This window comes from Schistocerca americana, chromosome 2, assembly GCF_021461395.2.
Source record: "Schistocerca americana isolate TAMUIC-IGC-003095 chromosome 2, iqSchAmer2.1, whole genome shotgun sequence".
NCBI lineage: Eukaryota > Metazoa > Arthropoda > Insecta > Orthoptera > Acrididae > Schistocerca > Schistocerca americana.
Genome location: NC_060120.1, coordinates 486,475,849 through 486,496,819, shown reverse-complemented (window position 1 = coordinate 486,496,819; position 20,971 = coordinate 486,475,849). Strand labels below are relative to the sequence as shown.

The following is a 20,971-nucleotide window of genomic DNA, read 5'->3' as shown; positions in this document are numbered from 1 at the left end:
CACACACACACACACACACACACACACATATATATCCATCCACACATATACATACCCGTCCTTTTTTCCCCCTAAGGTAAGTCTTTCCGCTCCCAGGATTGGAATGACTCCTTACCCTCTCCCTTAAAACCCACATCCTTTCGTCTTTCCCTCTCCTTCCCTCTTTCCTGATGAGGCAACAGTTTGTTGCGAAAGGTTGAATTTTGTGTGTGTGTTTGTGTTTGTTTGTGTGTCTTTCGACCTGCCAGCGCTTTCGTTTGGTAAGTCACGTCATCTTTGTTTTTTGATAAATTATATGCTACTGTGGTGGATGTAGCCTGAGAGCTTGCATTGTTGAGTGGCATAGCGGAGAGATGACAAGTGTGTTAGTTTGGATGCCAGGATACTACCTGTGAACGCCATTCCACGTGCAGATAACAGTCTGAATGGAAACTAAGAGCATCATGAAGATGTCAGAGTCTTAAACAATTTTATCGCTTCATGCAACTCAGCATGCCATATCACAGCATGACAATTTCCAGTCACAGGACATGAGAAAGGTGAAAGCCTTCTTCAAAGAATGCAGTTACCACTGTTTCCATAGCCTACGCGTTCTTCAGAGATGGCACGCATCAAACATGGCTGGAATGTGGTTGCCACGTGGGATTAGCCGAGCGGTCTAAGGCGCTGCTGTCATGGACTCTGCGGCTGGTCCCGGCGGAGGTTCAAGTCCTCCCTCGGGCATGGGTGTGTGTGTTTGTCCTTAGGATAATTTTGGTTAAGTAGTGTGTAAGCTTAGGGACTGGTGACGTTAGCAGTTAAGTCCCATAAGATTTCACACACATTTGAACATTTTGGAATGTGGTTCATTGTCAACAATTTTCACAATGTTACTGAACACAAAAAAATATTTTCTTAATAAAAAAGATGAGTTAACTAGTCATTAATTGTATGTTCTGCAAGGCACATTACCACATTTGCATTATGATATATGTCTTTTAAATTAAAAATACGTAACTGTGTTAAGATAGACTATACAGCATAATATCTATGGGAAATTTAGTCACTGTCCAGTTATTATGTCATAACTCTGTTCTGACCTGTAGAAATCCCAAAGCATGATGCTCCCATGTCTTGAGAAAGCAGCAACTTTTCTCAAAACAGTGCATATCTAAACTATAATATCATTAAGAATGTGTAAATAGAACAAGGAAAATGCCTTATTATCAATATAGTGTAGGCCATAATTAATATAGTTGGTTAGTAAAATGTATAAAAACAGATTGTAATAGTTGCTTCACTCAACTAATGTGTTCCCAGACCTTTCTGGATTCCTGAGTGCTCTCCTTTATTCTAAGATCCACAGAACATGATGGATGACTTAATTATGTAGTGTGAGCAGAATGTGCAGATTTTTTGCGTTTCCAACTTTTCTAATTGCATTGACTTTTGTCTTGCTCTGCTCATATCACACTTTTGTGCATCTCTTCCTTGAATATATCAGTTGAAATCTCTTACTAAATTTGTTTGTGTATGGTATTGTCTTTCACCTGTGTATTGTTTTTTTCTTTTGTCTTTGTAGTCCCAGAATGTATGACTAGTATTATTTTATCTTTAGAGCAGACAATTTATAGAAACCTTTCTGTTTGCAGGAGCTGACACAAGCATTATATGAATTCATCTTGTCAAATCTGCATACAGTAGATGATGAAAATAAAGTGGACAGTCTGCAAAACTCGCAATGTAAAGGAAGCAATTGTTACTTTTTAGGTCTGGAACTAGATCCATTGCTCACTGAAAGAGCAAAAAATAGTAACAGATATGTATCCAGTATACATTACCATTGCCTCAATTTTATGACTGATGACAAACTAACTGTTCTGAAAACATATCTTAAACAGCATGGGAAACAAAACTTTGATGTGATATTCTGTTTTTCAGTGACAATGTGGATACATTTAAATTATGGAGATGAAGGGTTGATTAAATTTCTTAAGGACTTATGTGCATGGACAAAAGTTTTAGTGATTGAACCACAACCGTGGAAGTGTTACAGAGCAGCAGCGAGAAGGTTGTGGCGTGCTAAGGGCGAAACCTTTCCTGAATTGGATGCGTTAACAATAAGGCACAATGTAGAGACTGAAATTGAAGACATTCTTGAAAAGAAATGTAATTTTAGTAAAGTATTGGAAACTACATCTGAAGACTGGAAAAGGAAAATAATATTTTTCAGAAGACACGACTCCTAGTAAAATGTGCAGGTGAAAAGTTATCAACATGATTACACCTGTATTCCCATTAGCTTCTCTTTATTTCAGTAGATAAAATGCCAGTATTTTTTTAGTAGTAAAAGTTATAAAGGTCATACACTTTCTGCCCATACAGCATGATGCACTACAATCTAACTTGTGGGACAGGAAGGTGAGCCAGACCTAGATCAAATCTGCATGGCACGTTAATGAGTATTGCTGGTGCACCAGCCAACCTGGATGTGGTTTTTAAGCAGTTTTCCTGGCTCATTTAGGCAAATGCTAAGCTGATCCCCACTTTCTGCCTCAGATAATGCATTACACAAACATTTAAAATACAATCACACACAGAACAAAGTTTACACAATTTGCAGGCAAGAGATACACGTGACTTCCCTCCTTTAGGTAACTGATGACTGCAGCAACAAGGAGGGCAACCCCACGTAATAAAATGAAATTTCTGAAACTTGGGTGCAATAGAGCCAGAATCTTAAGTCACACTAAATATAAGAAGAATAATATAAGTCACACACTTATGCAGGCAATTATTGTCCTTTAAAGTATTCCACCTTCATCTGCTTGCATTTCATGTTGCTCCCAATTATTGTTTCACTATTTTCTTTGATGTTCTCAAAAATTACAACTTTTTCTTCCTTCTTTCAATTATGGAAAAAATTGTATTGTAAACTTGTTTTTTTTTGTTTAACTTGACCATATGAAACACATTTTCAGAATCTTTCTGCAAGTTTTCACCATCACACTATCAGTACCTTAAATAATATCTCTCTCTCTCTCTCTCTCTCTCTCTCTCTCTCTCTCTCTCTCTCTCTGTGTGTGTGTGTGTGTGTGTGTGTGTGTGTGTGTGTGTGTGTGTGTGTGTGTGAGAGTAGTAGTAGTAGTAGTAGTAGTAGTAGTAACAATACCCGTCTAAGGTTCTAGTAAAGAAAGGGGAAGAACAACGAAAACTCATATACAACTGATGTTTATTCTTTATAATTTTCATTGCTTACTTCCAATTGTTTGTTGCCTTCAGAGCGTATGTGAGGCACAGGAGCATTGTGCAGTCACTGCTAAACTTCCGTGTTACGTGCAAAGCTACCCCAAGTGGAAGGGGCAGAATGTAAGTCAGAATGATTTTGAGAGTTATAAACAGCCATTTCCAGTCAATAGAAAATGCTCAGAAACTGTTGTCTCATCATGATTGTACCATGTTTGAGCAACTCAAGATCTGTTTGGGAAGTGTGGAGCTCAACTTGATGTCTGAACATTGGATTTAGGTTTCCCAGTGTTCCCCAGAATAACAAGTGAATGCTAAGTAGATACATTAATCAAGGTTACGCCCAATACTTTTTCCACATATATTTCTCCAGTTGTAACTGATGTCAGACTGTAATAACCTGACTGATAATAGTGCGTTAAACTCTAATCTTGAGATGCACGATTATTAAATGTTTCTGCCAGCTTTAACATACCATGCAGCTTAGAGTTTAAGTGTACTCTGCAGTAGAGTTGAAAAGACACAATACATATGTAGTGATCTTATTTTTCTGTGCTATCTGATGTCTTCTTTTTAAAAAAAAGTCATGTATTCTGCCAAAATTTGCTGTGTTGTCTACTTTGACAGAATTCAAGCTGTAGAATGTTACTTATGCAAGCTGCTGTGTTTCCACCCCCACTCTCACAGTTAATACTCATGCACAATGATAGAATACCTCATGCATCAAATTTGGTACAGTTTCTACGGTAGTTTGTCAAATGAGAGACTTGGTGGAAGAGAATAATCCTTGAAATCTGACATGTTTTCATTGGCATTATGTTGTTATTAACAGTTGAATATCACTTTCATTCTCATGAAACAGATATTCATCATGACTGTGGCTGTTAAAGACCTTTATGTGTGGAATGGTATATTTTGTCCAGACTTCCCAAGTTCTCAAAAAAGTCACAAAGAACATCAATGGAACATAGCTTGTTGGTAAAGACAACATGAAACATTGACCATGGAATACTATACTGTATAGAAATGAAACATGAGGACTGGAAATGCAGAAGACATTTGAAATGTGTTTATTCAGGAGCACTTCAAAAGTTCTGTGGACAGAACAGTGAAATGGAAAAGTATTAAGTATGACAGATCCACTAGAGAGCTTGGTGGAAAAACTGTTCTAGAAGAAGGAAGTGGTGGACGATGCTCTTCCCAAACCTGAGGGCAAAATGTGTGAGAAAAGACAGAAATTGAACACATTGCATAAATCATTGGTAAGTTTGGATAGGTTTGACATGGAAGCATGTGGAACTCCACTGAGGGTCCTCTAGGCACAGAATTACTTTTGTACATAATAGCTATAGAGCTGCAGTTGAAATTGACCAAAGTTGTTGTAGACATTGCACTTCTGTCATCTGTTTCGTGAGTGAAAATTCTTCCAATAAATACTCTAGATAAATCAGAGGCACATGATCTGGCAGCATGAGAAAGCAAAAGTGCAACATTTTGTTTCACTGAATTCACAAGAGCTGTCCAGACATCTTACACTGAGCACAACCATTTTATTCTTTGTAATCATACGAGTCATTTATTACAATATAAACTGTGTTGCTGTTTACTACAAAGATATTTTGTACACAGTAATTGTAAAGCAGCACTCAAAATTGACCCCAGTACTAGACTTCGTATTTCTGCCTACTGATACATGAATGAAAATTCTTTTACAATAAATAGTTCTCTGGATTCTACCCATTTTCGCATGACACATCATCAGAGAAAGTACAGAAAAGAATTCTGTTAGACTGATACAGGTTCTTGTTTTTATGTTCTTCTGCCAGCAATATTTGATTTGGTCTTCTGTTCATTTAGGTATTCATTGACTTTTGTTCATAATTTTCAATTTTTTTCCACAGTATTTTTATTTATTTGTTGTTAATTGTTTTAGTACTGATCTTATGCTTCCAATTTTTTTATCTTAATATGCTACTGTCCATGTGATTTTGAAATGTACATGTGAGTAACTTGCAGCATAAGGTACTTCATATTGTGACATTTTATTTTTTAAATAAAACATTGAGAACTGGAGTAAAATGTAATTATTCTTTTAATAGTTCAAAAGTTTCTAGACTAGTTTCTTGATATTTCGTTGCTACTGCTACTTGTTTTATCATGTTATCTTGAGAGAAAGGAACAATATATGCGAGCTTTAAAAAACGAAATATAAATCATTGGTTTCAGATTAAAATAATTTTCTGTCTGGAAGTAGTATAGTTAGGGAGCAGTGCAGGTCTACAGTGGTGAAAGTGCACCATTAGTGACCAAAGAACTACATGTGACTTACCAATTTCAGAACTTGCATAACAATATATGTACTTCACATCCAAGGTGAACATTTATAAAACTGCTTGAGGGTTACCAGTATGATACATCAATGCCGTATGCTCTCAGGAGTATTAGTGGACAGCACAAAATATGCCACTCTCAAACTTAGTCCCAAGACACAGGATACTGCAAATGTTGAATGCAAATATATTTAGTTTTTAATTGTATCTTCAGAACTACTTGAAAAACTATTTTGTAGCTGGATTGTCAAACATCATGGCCACCCCAGTCATACAAGTAAAAGGCAGTACAGTTTTCAAAATGGTTTATTGAGTGAACAGATAACCTTCACATTCATGCTCTGGTTTTTAAACTGTCTGATCATTAATAATTAGAAAGTTGGAATTTTCTGTGACTCTATAAATGCTTTTCATTTGCTTCATTATGAATTACTTGTATCACAGTGAAATTGAGGGCTCAGTGCGTGTACTACTGAAATCTTGTGTCATGAATAGGAAGCAGAAACTAGCTGCACAACTGTCTTCTGCAAACTAGAACTAATGGTTGTGTGGTGCTCAGGAATTATTTGTCACAAAGTTGAAGTAGCATAACTCTCTGTCCTTAGTCCCCGTTCTGTTCTTGAATTGTGCTAGTGGCCTAACTTCAGCCTACAGTTAGAAATATAAGTTTACTGCATTTACAGATAACACCAGTCTTGTGTCTGAAAATCATTGACCATAAACATCAATAACTTTCTTTCTAAATAACTTTAGATGTCTTTGTGGAACTACAGCAATTGTACTTAAGAATTTAATAAAAAGCAATCCAATCACAACAACAAATTTATTTTTTACTCTCGCAACCAGTTTTGGTCTACAAGACAATCATCAGACTAGAGGTTCCAGATGACATGAGCCAGTTCACAGAGAAGTGCCCAGCAGTTGTGACAAGTACCAGTAGATACGACTCACCAGTTCTGTGAACTGGCTGCTCTTGTTATCTGAAACCACTGGCCTGAAGGTATAGACTGAAACCAGTTACCAGACTAAAAAATAAATAAGTTATTGCAATTTGGGCTGCTGTTTATTAAAATTGATGTGTAAAGTTGTAAATTGATTTAGTGTTAATTCTCAAACCACCTCAGCAGAACCATCTATCCAAAAGGCCCCAGTGGAAACTAACATAATAATAGTCAATATAAATGAAGCACGTGTACAACAAACTCTTCGATATTTTAAATCAAAACTACAGAACTGACTGTGGACAACACATTCTGAAGGATTTAAGGTCTATTTCCTTTACAACTAGAATAATTCATCAGATTGAGGAAGCATCCATCACACCATGGGTATCACCAGCACTAAATTATTGTGTGTGTGTGTGTGTGTGTGTGTGTGTGTGTGTGTGTTTTGGGGGGGGGGGGGAGGAGACTAAGTAGATAGGGTTCAGGTCACAATTAGGTCGAAGCAGGAGATCCCCCTGGAAAAAGTTGAAAAAAATTAGGATATAAAACTTCTTTTGAAGCATTTTGAGTGCCTAAGACCATATATTTCAGTTGTGCTTAAAACTCTTAAAGTGTGCCACTTTAAGCCTGGATTAAAATGTATGTTGTGATCACAGAGTGTAAAGGTAGCAGACAAATACATCTACATTTTTAAATACTGTATTAGATTGATTATTGAAACCAGTTTAAGAAAGTGGAAATAAACCACCAGAAAGAAAAAAAATGTATTTCATAGTTTAAAGTAAAGCCCCATGCTTTTGAAAAATGATGAAGCCTATTATTTTACAAGAGTACCCTCTAAAAATTCACTATGCATAGTTTTCTTTTACTGAGTAAAGCAGGCAAAGCTGCAGCAGGTGAGTTGCTAGTTTATAATAAACTTTTGTGTTGGGAAGAGTCAAGAAAAAATAATACGTGTAGAACATAATAGGCTACATGCTATATTTGGGACAGTTTAAAAACAGTTCATAAATTCCTATAAACTATGTATTCTACTATGTTGAAGTGATAAAATTGAGTAAATTGGAATACATTTTGTAACAAATACAATGGAACTTCGATTTTACATTTTTCATGATTCTACACCGTAAATTCATAGTTCCTGTGAAAAACCCGTAAGATCAATGCTATAAATTCCTCGATTTTACATTTCTTCCTAGTAAGAATTACCTGATTCTTAGTTCTCACTCGACGTCTCATGTGACTTCATCCCGTTTTCTTCCTATTGACATTTGATGTGACTGAACAAGTTGTAAGTGACACAGAAGGCAGATGGATCACACCATGGGTGGTGGCAGAGTTAATGGAATATTTTAGGCCATTGTGGAGGAAATGCTGACGTAATCCACAATCAGTATTGCCAACAAAACTTGCAACATTTAGCTCCACTGCGCGACTATGATACAATTACTGCTAGGTTCAATGGTAATGGAAAAACAAGACTGTCGACGCAAAGTTTTCCGTATTGAGGAAATGTATGACAAACAGGCTCAGCCACCACCTTTTTTTTGTGCCACTTATAAATGAGTCTCATCTTTCTGTATGTATTTTCAATGTATTGTATTCAGCAAAAATATCAATCATCAACTTTTTAAATTCAGACACTGAGTCTCAAAGAATATGCTTGGTCATAATCAAGGAGTCCCCCATCTCCGGCTTGTGAACTTTTACTGGCTGGTGACTTCTTAAGCCACACAATATCCAGTGCAGCCTCCACATCACACCAACTCATGCAAAATGAGCTCACCTACTGGATGTGTGGACAGGGGTAGTGACCCTTAAATGAAGGGAGTAAAGGTAGGGGGGAAAGCATTTTGTGGAGTGCTGAAAATATACATTTTGTGCAGATGTGCTATGACAGAGATGTCATATGAAAGTAGAATAAGGGTTTTGCGATAAGATATTTTAAAGACTATTATGTTCAAATCTGAAAATGCAGTTGCAAAAACTACATACTATATATATATATATATATATATATATATATATATATATATATATATATATATATATATATATATATATATATACTTTGCACCACAGACACTGCACACTGTAGATTGTAATGACTATCAATAGTGATAGAGGGCATGAACTGAAATTGTAGCACCTGAGCTTTCTTTCACATTTACATTTTAAACAGTGCACAGAAATTCAGAGCAGACTTGTAATAAGCTTGTAATGTCAACTGGGGAAGGAAACTCATTTTTCACATCTCTGTTTCTCTCATCAAAAACGGTGGTGAGCATATGAAGTGTAGCTTGTAAGAAAAGCATTAAACAATAACAGCAATTGGACAAAGTTTGTAGTTAAGCAGATGTTTGCATTTATGCTTATGGTTTAACCACGTAGCTGTTGTGATGTTTTTGGTTTAATTTAACATGTTCATCAATTTTTGCTTTTTTCTGAGTGTGCACAAAGGACGATCACTCAAAAACGAGTGTTTTGAGTGTATCATTTGTGGTTGTAACATGTCGGAAAACAGCTCGATTACCTCGTAGCTAGATACCAGTTTCAACATTTTGGTGAGTTTTTACTTGCTGTTACACATCTGTGACCTTTTAAAGACTGATGAAATTCATTACGCAAATTATTGTAGAAACATTGTATTGTACATTTAATTTCTTTCACTTGGGCAGATTTTATGCAAAGTATTGGAGAGGATTGCGATTTTTAATCATATATGCCAATTACATGTGGTTTTGCTTGTATTTTTGGGGTTTTAACATTTTACTCAATTCTGCAGTTTCCTCAGTTTTGTATTTTTAAAGTCTGGACTGCACAAAAAGGTAAAATAGGGATTTCACTGTATTTACGTACCATTACTCCTTTGCCTTTTGAGAAGTAAGATATTGATGAATTGCACTAACTCTCTTCATTCCGTTTGATACATGCACTGACTGTAACTTTATTACTATTCCAGCACCAGACTGTAAGTGATTGTCGTGTGGCATTCGATTTAGCCATCTGCTTCCTGGCCACCCCTCCTTCAAGCTTCCAGTACAATCAAGCAGATTAGTACGAATCTACCCCAGTCCTTCATCACTCTTAGTTGTACCAACACAGTTCTTTGAAACTTCTTTTTAGTGAATAATATAAGTGGATTTGATTTACTGGCACATTAGCAAATCCTACAAACCATTAATTCTTACCATGCAAGAGCTTTTAGTGTGTCTAATTAGTTAAGCTTGGATGTGTTTGTTCAACTATGTCATTTTTTTTCAACCCCCCATTGGTGGTAACGCCACACATCATACAAAGAATATACCAGGTTATCTGTCATTATGTAATATTTTTTTTGTATAATCTTGTGTACAAATTCATCCCACTCTCAAAGTCTTTATTGCTCGAAAAGAAGTGGTCACAATTATATACGTTGCTGGCCTTTTAAACTGTAATGCAACAAAGGCAGCATGCAACAGACAACAAACTAGCACAAAGTATACTTTAATGCTTGGATATGCAGATGATTAGCATTCCAGTGCAGCTGCACAAATTAGGTGGAAAAGTGCCATCTTCATACAGTATACGACAAAATATTTCACCTTGTGTATCTCATTCAGAAATCTTATATATAAAAACAAAGATGAGGTGACTTACCGAACAAAAGCGCTGGCAGGTCGATAGACACACAAACAAACACAAACATACACACAAAATTCAAGCTTTCGCAACAAACTGTTGCCTCATCAGGAAAGAGGGAAGGAGAGGGGAAGACGAAAGGAAGTGGGTTTTAAGGGAGAGGGTAAGGAGTCATTCCAATCCCGGGAGCGGAAAGACTTACCTTAGGGGGAAAAAAGGACAGGTATACACTCGCACACACGCACATATCCATCCACACATACAGACACAAGCAGACAGCAATTGTACTTAAGAATTTAATAAAAAGCAATCCAAATATGTCTGCTTGTGTCTGTATGTGTGGATGGATATGTGCGTGTGTGCGAGTGTATACCTGTCCTTTTTTCCCCCTAAGGTAAGTCTTTCCGCTCCCGGGATTGGAATGACTCCTTACCCTCTCCCTTAAAACCCACTTCCTTTCGTCTTCCCCTCTCCTTCCCTCTTTCCTGATGAGGCAACAGTTTGTTGTGAAAGCTTGAATTTTGTGTGTATGTTTGTGTTTGTTTGTGTGTCTATCGACCTGCCAGCGCTTTTGTTCGGTAAGTCACCTCATCTTTGTTTTTATATATAATTTTTCCCACGTGGAATGTTCCCTTCCATTATATTGATCTCATTCAGAAATCTTATTTAAATGTTTTTTGTGAGGAGGAGGAGGAGGAGCATCTACTAGCCTCAGTTCGACAACAGCATGATCACAGCCTATCAAGATTGCAATTTCTTGTTCTGTGATATTGTTGCTTGTGTTGATTGGGATTGCATGAGTGTCACACAAATGTAAAACTGGAGGGGAAGTGCCATTCTAAACTTGAGCCTACACACACATTTTTTATAAATAGTAAATGAAGCCCCATCATGCCCTCACCTGAATGGTGACCATTTAAAAAGATCTACTGTCACCTCTGCTTTGGTTAGTATCTGAAACGAATCCCACTGAAAATGCAACAAAAGCAGCGATTTGTAAGTTCCAGAAAAAACATAATGAGTGGCAAATTTTGAGTAAAGCCCAGTTTTCTCTTGTTGCCATGTTAAAATGAGCTTTTTTTTGGCAAAACAAAATGGAGTTTACAAAATGTGTTGTTCGGACTCAATTGTGAGCGAATTCTGAAATAGTGGTTTATTAAATTTATTACACAAGACTTAGAAAAAGTAAGGTCAATAGCTTATGAAAAAGCACATCCTCTGTACAAAAATAAATACGTAATGTCTTCACTTATGTTGTTCTAAAAGCTCACAGAATTTTTTTTTTTTTCACTGGCTATCAATAGCCCTTGAAAAGTACATTATTTCATTGAAAAAGTGGAATAACACAGTAAGTAATGAAGTTTTGCATAATAACTGTATGACAAAACACCTTTCTTTCTGCATGCTGTCACTTGCCAAAATCTCATTTCGATATCTCAAATGAGTGTGTTGCGTAAGATCAATTTTCTCGAGATTGGTGACAGATCGAGACTTTCACCCAAGAAAAATTCAATATGTTAGCTAAGTTTTGTATGCATCAACAAATTATGTAATAAGCACCAAAAACAAAATCATAGTGACCCCCTATTTTTCATTGTAACATTTTTCTAATTTCGGGCAGTGTCGTACTTACGCAAATATAACAATAACTATGGCCAGTAATGAAATGATGATCATGTCATCATGAAGATGACATATAAAGTTACAAGTAACACAAAAATGAATTTTTTCAAGCAAATAGTTTCTGTAAAATAATTTGAGAAAGGCTGCAGGATGTGCACCTAGATTCTGTCCGTCGCCAGCTATCCGAAACCAGGTAAACAACCTCCCACTCCGAACAAATGAATGAACTTTCCTAGTGCTTCTGATGAATACTGATCAGTGTGCACCAGCCACCATATCCTGCACATACTCTATTTAACACCATGCAGAATCTCAATAGCCCAGGGCAACCAGCACTTGAGAGGACAGATATACCGTTCACTCACTTGTTTAGGATCATAATAGCTACGTCATTTACCATGAGTGAGGAAATAGGCTTGTTTTTTCCATCAGTGTAATTGTATCTGGCAACAGAGGCACATGGAAAAATTTGTGGTAAAGCTTCACCACTATTCGAATACAAAAATTGCTACTATCATTTATTGTGCTGAATGTCATGCAGCTTTCTTTTTAGAAGCCCTAGTGTAACACTCTGCATGTTTTTGCCTCTTAGCTTGTGACCTATTTTCATTTCAATATGCTGTGAAATCTGAGTATGGTTTGCCCCAAAAATTTCAAAGGTAAAAGTCTCTAGGGAACAGGAAAGGCTACAGTGATGTGTTTTTGTAGGGAAGAGTGGTGAGGGGTCATGGCTAACAAATGCAACTTGGCTCAGTCACCTCTAGGTAGTGACAGAGTGAGAATCACGTGTTGTGCATAGTGTATTTTGGTGACCCAATGAGATTCGAGATGCAACAGTTAATTGACAAGCGATATGCCTAATTCGGATAGCCCTCAGGAATGAAACTGTCCCAGCCAAGAATTTGAGAATGGCACAAGATGCTCTTGGAGAACTGAGAAAATGTTGCTGATAACGATTGCTTCAGGCATTCATCAACACCCCGAATGTTACAAATGTGGAGAAAGTGTGAAAAGCTTTCAACAGGGAGAGATACCTGAGCATAAGAATGATAGCAGATGATTGGAATATGCTGAAATTGAATGTTTACTGCATTCTTAGAGATTAATTAAGGTTGAGAAAGGTGTGCACAAATGGTCATAAAAGTACTGAGCGATGAACAGAGAAGGAAATTGGTGAGCTGAAGTGTCGCAAGTTGTTAAACGCCACAAAAGCGAACCTAATTTTTTGGACAGAGCAGGCAATGACAAAACAGATTTTCCATAAAACTACTTTTCTTTACTGCAGTTAAAGTGCAGGACAAAATAATTGCTCTCCGACAGTTTTAATCTAGCATTTAGAGTATAATTTCATAACGTACAGGAAGGTGACCAGAACTGTAGTCTCCTAAAGAATTGGTAACAAGATACACATGCATCTAACAATTACCTTATGCTAGTTTAATATATGAGGAATGCTATTTCACCTTCCCCATAAAATTTCATCATACATAATAATAGATTAAGAATATGATATGCTATTTTTTCTTAGTTGCAGTCAATGATATCCACATTAAAAACAAGACTTCATAATTTATTTGCTAGGAATTCAAATGTGTATGGCACCTTTGATTCTTATCCAAATTTAGTCCAAGGACTTTGGCAGCACTGACTTCTTCTAGAACTTGACTTCACTTGATTCTCAACTAGACAATATGAGTTTTGTTTTTTAAAGATGTTCAATTTGTCTAGTTGACCTAAATGTGGTTCTAGAATATTGAGAGTATTCACAATATAATCAGCTATTTCTTCTGCATCACTGACATAGATTGATATAAATGTGTCTCCAGACAGAACTGATGAAGAGTTTGTATTTACAGGGAAGTGATGATGTACTCCATACACATTAAGGTGACAATTCATGGGATGGTGATATATAAATGGTGGCAGTACCTTGTACACAACGTGTAAAAGGACAATGCATAGGTGGAGCTGGCATTTGTACTCAGGTGATTCATGTGGAAAGGTGTCCAACATGATTATGGCTGTATGATGGGAATCAACAGACTTTGAATGCAAATGGTAGTTAAAGTTAGGCACATGGGAACTCAACACTCTGAGATCCTCAGTGTCAAGACTGCGCCGAGAATACCAAATTTCTGGCATTACCTCTCACCATGGACAATGCAGTGGCCGACGGCCTCCACTTAACGAGTGAGAGCAGTAGCATTTGTGTAGAGTTGTCAGTGCTAACAGACAACCAAAACTGCGTGAAATATCCGCAGAAATCAATGTGGGGCAGGGTGGCAAAATATGGCATTAATGGGCTACGGCAGCAGACAACCGATATGAGTGCTTTTTTTGCTAAAAGCACATTGCCTGCAGTGTCTTTCCCGGCCTCTTGACCACATTGGTCGGACCCCAGATGACTGGAAGACAGTGGCCTGATCAGATGAGTCCTGTTTTCAGTTGGAAAGAGCTGATGGTAGGGCTCAAGTATGATGCAACACAAGTTGTCAACAAGGCACTGTACGACCTGGTGGTGGCTCCATTATGGCATGTGCTGTGTTTACATTGCAAGGACTTTTTCCCATGATTTGACTGAGCTAGTCATTGACTGGAGCGGACAATTTGCAGCTGTTCATGTAATTCACGTTCCCAAACAACAATGGAAATTTTATGGATGACAGTGCCCCATGTCACTGGACCGCAATTGTTTGTGAACAGTTTTGAAGAACATTCTGGATAACTTGAGTGAATTATTTGGCCATCCAGATCACCTGACCCAAATCCCATTGAACACTTGTGGGACATAATCGAGAAGTCACTTTGTGCACAATATCATGCACCAGCAACACTTTCACAATTATAGGTGACGATAGAGGCAGCATGGCTCAATATTTCTGCAGGAGACTTCCAACAAATTGTTAAGTCCATGTCACATCGAGTTGCTGCACTACGCTGGGCAAAAGGAGGTCCGACTCGATATTAGGATGTATCCCATGACTTTCGTCATTTTAGGTATAGTAATCATTTCAGGCATATGGTGTATATCTGGATTTCAATGTAACATTGGTTATAATTTTGATACTTTGCAACTGTGAACAATGTAGCACTTGTGTGCCTTTATAGTACATGCATTCAATAAATAAGTGAATAAAAGTGGTCCTTGAAGGAAGGCTCATGAAGTGCAGTAATTCCATCTTGTCATTAGCCGTGGAGACAGTTCTGTGATGATGTGGCCCAGTGATTTAGTTTTGGTCATATATTGATACTATCTGAGATCGTATTGCTGTCAAGTATTATTCAAGCACTTTTGGTTACCAGGTCCGTCATATGGTATGTATGTTGATGCCCAACAAGAACATTGCCTTTTGAAATAACTTTTAAATTTTTAGTTACATGGCTCACAGTTTGGGTCAAGCCATCCAGTTGTCAACACTGTATTTTTTGTCACATGTCTTAAATTTAACTGTTTTGGTGTAGGCAACTGTGACGATTTTGTGTGGAGTGTAATGAGCTTGTGTTATTGATGTGTGAAAGATGTAATCAGAATTTTTTAAAATGAACATGTAACAACACTTCAGAGTAGCAGATCTGTTCACACTTAATTTGGTAAACAGAGATATGAACTCATTACCTGCCTAGATGTGCCCAGCCATTTTATTTTAACTATGTCAAACACCTATAGTCTGTTTTATAGCCAAAAGTCTTATGTTGACTCAGTGTTCATTGTTACAGAGGAAATTAAGTGTTACACTGCATTATGGCGTTACAAAAATACTGTGAAAAGTATTCATGGCTGGAAGTAGTGTGTCATTATTTAACAGTATATTAATGAAAGGCAATGTGTAGTAAAATGGTGTAAGAACATGTTATATTTCCATTATTTTGATTATCAGCTTCATCTTTAAAAACTATATACATAGCCAAAATAAGTGGCTTCATAAAAACATCTGCCTTTCAGATGCAAGACCAATGAAATGAATTACAGAGAACTACAATTTCAATTAAGAAAAATTGGAAAAGATCTCACAGAAGTACGTATCAACTAAAAAACCTGATTTTTGGTTTGCTGATGAGGATAGGGTGTTGTGGTGTTCAACACTACTGTTAAAGGCTTGTAATAGTTTTCTGAGAAATATCTGGGAGCCTAATTGTGTTACTTTATCATACCAGGCATAGTCCCCCCCACCTTGGAATCTGATGTATAGATTTTCTTATAGTAGAATTGTCAAGTACATCTGAAAATGATTGTGATTTTTCCTGAGTCACAGTTTTAGGCTGTTCTGGAATTTATGTAGCCAAATGTGATTGGAAACATAGTGTCTTTAGCAATTGCTGCATGACTTAACATTTGTTTGGTTACCTGCTTATGTTAATTTATTTTGCTCTGCATTAGTTTGGCACAAAACTTGCTTCCTTCAACATGTCATCATCAAGTTGCAGAGGAGAATCAGTCCAGCAACTGGTGTGCAGTATCAGTCATCAATTCTCTGGATATCCCTTTTCTTCCACACCACCCCAGCATAAACATATCTGTAGTATACTCGGCCAACGTTCCTTTCCAGTTCCCAGAAGGAGGCCCCTCCTCTGTACAGCTTAATAACTTTAATCACCTTTTGTCTGTGGACAACCTAGACCTTTGAAGATCGTTAGGCTTCTTTTAGTTTAACATGGCAGAGCAGCTGTAGTGGACCCTGAAGAACTTGGTCATTTAATACAGTAAGTGTACTCTCAAACACTGGAAAATCCAGGGTGGAATAACAACAGTATTATGAAAAAGATAGATTGCTCATATATAGAGGAGAGATTGAGTTACAGACTGGCACACCGAATAGACTGCTGTACATTTAAGCTTTCAGCTGAAATGTCTTAAAAACAAACAAACAAACACACACACACACACACACACACACACACACACACACCCACACGAGACCACCACTGTCTCCAGCCACACACACACAATACCACCACTGTCCCCAGCCATTGTGGCCACAGAAGCCGGAGACAGTGGACTGTGTGTGTGTGTGTGTGTGTGTGTGTGTGTGTGTGTGTGTTTTGTGGAAGGCCTTTCAGCTGAAAGCTTAAATGTACAGCAGTCTATTCGGTGTGCCAGTCTTCAACTCAATTCCTCCTGTATATGGTGAATAGCAACGTCTCCTCTTCATAATATTGTTTGTAAGTGCGCTCTCCAATGCTTCTCTGTGGAAAGCAGCAGTTGGAAATGGAACATTTCATTTTCTGTAATAATATCAGTGAAATAACTCTCTTCAAAGAACTCAACCACGTAATACAGCAAATGTACCCTCCTATGTTTATCTGTGGAATGTGTCAGTTGAATGATCTCATGCCATCTCCTGGGATAATTGCCAGTCAATGATCCTTCCTTTTTTTTCTTTTTTTAAATTTCTGTAGTGTGTGTGCTAAATAAACATCTTGTAGACAGCACCTGATTACCTTTTGGGAGAACAGATGGTTCTAGCAGAGTGTGACTGACAAATTCAGCCTGCTACTTACATTAAACCTGAATTTTACCATTAGGATTTAAACCTGCATTTCCCAGATAAATTATGGGACAGCAACACCTTGGCCTGCCCAGTCTCCTGGTCTCAGTCCATTGGATCTTAATTTTGTGGGCATTTAAAGAATGTAGTGTATTCAAGGCGTATTGCAAATGTTGGCATACCTTACCAGCATGTGCATGATGGATTTCGGCAGAACTAGCAGATAACTGCAATTATGAGAGTGAGTATGACAACAATCTATAACGCAGCATTTAGAAGGTTATGTTGGATCTAATGGTGGATTTTTTAGTATTTCTTTTAGCCATCATACAATGTCACATGGAAAGAAAAAAATAACCTGTATAACCAAACTGGGTATTTGGAAACAAATAGAAATGAAGCAAACACGTAACGGCAACGTGTAACTAAGAGAATAAAAAAGTAATTGTCCATGTGTGTATCGGTAGGCTATATAAACTTTTTTTGTTTTTCTTTATGTCCTCTATCAATTTCCCAGAGGTTTCCACATACTATATTTGACACCCTGCATGAAAACGGTTTTTTTTAAAAAAACCTCCCTCATCCTCTGCTACAAAATTTCCATGCAGGCCCACGGTCACACGACTTTCCTTTGTATCTAAGGTATGGGTCGCAGGGCGCCCGAGGAGAGAAACAATTATATAAATACCTAGATATGTGATGAAAGACCTCGTTAAAAAGAAACCAACATGGTAATTACATTAGTCTGTAGGCTACACGCTGTCAGTTTCCTAAGCCTATAGTGATACGATCCTCTAAGAACTGTCATTAGCACTAGTCAAGGAACACAATACGGAGTATATGATACTGTAAACAAGCACGTGGCATCGGTTAAAAGATGAATACGGAAATCAGTTATTAGCGGAATAACAATAAAATCCAAGCCCACGTTCGGCAAGAGTCGCTAAAATGAGTATCGTGCAACTGGCGTTCGTCTGACATCGGTCGATTTCGTTGGGGTAGTCCGAGAGCTAGGTTAGGTTTAAGGATGATAAATTGGTTTACAGTTTGCAAAGCCAACGAATGGGAATGCCAAATACAGGTCGTGGTTACAAATTAATCTGTTCCGTAGCCTATGTTAAGTTCTGCGCCTCATTTAATCGGTCGATTTCAGCCGAACGCCAATTGTACAGTACCGGTCTTCGTTACTTGTAAGTCGGCGTGTACGAATCGATTCAAGTTTTATCGATGCAGTTCCACCAACCAATCAGTGGCCGAGACATGAGTGCTCAGTTTTCATATCAGATCAAATAGATAACCAGTTTCTTTCAAGTAGTTGTGAAATCGTATTGGAGCTTGTCAGTTCACGTGTTTGTGATTCCTGTAATAACTCATATTCTGTGGGGAATCACCATCTTTTGTTGCTTTGAATTATCTGCTCGGGACTTTGACACATGAGTTCGATAATCTTCAATCAAAATCGTGATTAGTTTTAAAGGTATAAGTATGAAGCGGAACCAAAAAAATGTTTGTTTGTCGCCTTCGAAAACCTAACGGGAATTCATATTAGACAATACACAACTGGCTTGGAGAGCAAAGAACGCTGAACTTTACTTAACCCTAGAACACTAAAGGGGGCCAAACGGTACCTCGCTACCAAACCATAGTAAAGTTAATTACTCCACGTTTTATTCAAAGGAAGTCGTAATTTATATGTTATGCATTAGTTAATTACAATTATTACATTTCCATCGTTTTGTTACATACCAAATTAAGTACAAAATGTCGTGTTTTATATCTTACTGCAATCGTAAATTTGACGAGCTTTTAATACTCTAGGTTTAACAGAATCCATATACAACCACCCACCCGTAAAGCTATCTCAGGTTGTGTTTTTTATCAGATTCCAAACCGCTCCACGTTTTATATTTGCTCATACCTTTGCCCATACTTTGTCCTGCACTTAAGTCTTTCATAGTCGTATGGATGAAGAAGAGAACATTCTCTAGAGAAGATTGTTAGAGCAAAAGACCGTTATCTGAGAAAGTTCTCAATTTCGCATTAATTTAAAAAATCGAAGCCTATTCTCTGACGAGGCAGTTCATTCTCAATTATGTTGTTACTACCTGACCTCCTTGAGAAGGTTACCAGTGAATGTCATATGCCGCGTCTGGCACAGAACACACGCGTAATCTTACATTTCATTCAACCTGCTGAAACAGGCGAACTATTCAGTTTATTATGTTTCGATTTTACTACTGCGTGCGGTAACAATTTATTAAGACGATTACAGATAGTTGTCAAAAATGCATTTTCTTGCAGTGGTAGAGGATTTTCGATAGGCGGGGAACATTTATGTTACTGAAGTTCGATGAACACATTATGCGAAGGAAATTTTTTAAGGATACATGACATTTTCATCTAGTCAAAACCGGAACTCTTGTCACAATTTTCTTACACGAGATAATTTTAGTTAAATATGATGCATAATGGTCTACTCGCGGATCAAGTACGTAAGCGGTCTCCCGTGTGGTTTCGTTAAGAGAAGCAGATCGCTAGCTTTGTAATAAACCAGTTATTAGTTTTTCTGATCCACCTACTTTTTTCTAACATTACGAGATACCAAATTTCGGCCGTGAGAAAACACGATGAACATCTGGAAAAGCCGGCCGCGGTGGACGTGCGGTTCTAGGCGCTGCAGTCCGGAACCGCGGGACTGCTACGGTCGCAGGTTCGAATCCTGTCTCGGGCATGGATGTGTGTGATGTCCTTAGGTTAGTTAGGTTTAAGTAGTTCTAAGTTCTAGGGGATTGATGACCTAAGATGTTAAGTACCATAGTGCTCAGAGCTAACATCTGGAAATGTCAGTGACACAGCTTAGTACATTCTCAAGTAGAATATATTCTCCGATTCGTTTTATTCATGCAAACCTGAGAATGTTCTCTGAAATTCGGGAAATAAAGTACATTCCCTGTTTTATTCATACGACGCTTTTGTTACGTAGTTTGAAGTTATGAGCGTGACGTAAGCGTAATTATTCCGATTATTTGTTGCAAAATCAGCAGAGTATTAAACCCCTAGATTAAACCAAGCTATTTCCTTTCGCTGATAAATTGGGGAAAAATATGTTTTACTTATTTGTACACCCAACCAAAACAAATGCGCGTCGTCTGAAAAATGCACTGAGCCGACAAGTTGGATGTTCGACAAGCTGGCCATGCGATTTGCATCCACTGGCTGGCTGTGTCACTGGCTGCACTGTGTCTAGAGAAAACAGGTTAACCCTTGATTCTTTCAAGTATCGAAAAATCCCATGTATAAAACAGCTTAAACATCTGATTATACACACATCAAAAAAGTTTTGCATCACCTCGGTTCCTAGAGTTCAGGAACCTGTACAGAAAATTGGAATAGAGATCAACATAAATATCACTTCCGCCCTTTTTATTGCTCATCAAAACAACACATTGCATGTTGTACCATCATACAGCGAGACCTTCAGAGCTGGTGGTCCAGATTGCTGTACACACCGGTACCTCTAACAGCCAGTAGCATGCATGCCTGCATTCGTCGTGGCATATTATCAACGAGTCCATCAAGGCACTCTTGGTCCAGATTGTCCCAATCCTCAACGGCGATTTGACGTAGATCCCTTAGAATGGTTGGCGGGTCACGTTGCGCATAAACAGCCCTTTTCAATCCATCCCAGGCATGTTTGATAGGGTTCATGTCTGGAGAACATACTGGCCACTCTAGTCGAGTG

At 37.7% G+C, this 20,971-nt stretch overlaps 2 protein-coding genes across 2 annotated transcripts in view; one reads left to right on the top strand and one right to left on the bottom strand.

The window, feature by feature from the left end:
• LOC124596518 (probable RNA methyltransferase CG11342) overlaps positions 1–5,856 on the top strand; it is a 31,781-nt gene extending 25,925 nt beyond the window's left edge. Inside the window, exon 2 of the mRNA XM_047135684.1 lies at positions 1,632–5,856. Coding sequence (XP_046991640.1) covers positions 1,632–2,228 — 597 coding nt within the window. The 3' untranslated portion in view covers positions 2,229–5,856. The remainder of the gene's footprint in view (positions 1–1,631) is intronic.
• The window catches only part of LOC124596517 (beta-1,3-galactosyltransferase 5-like), a 128,940-nt gene that overhangs the window by 45,992 nt on the left and 61,977 nt on the right, over positions 1–20,971 (bottom strand). The window lies entirely within an intron of this gene.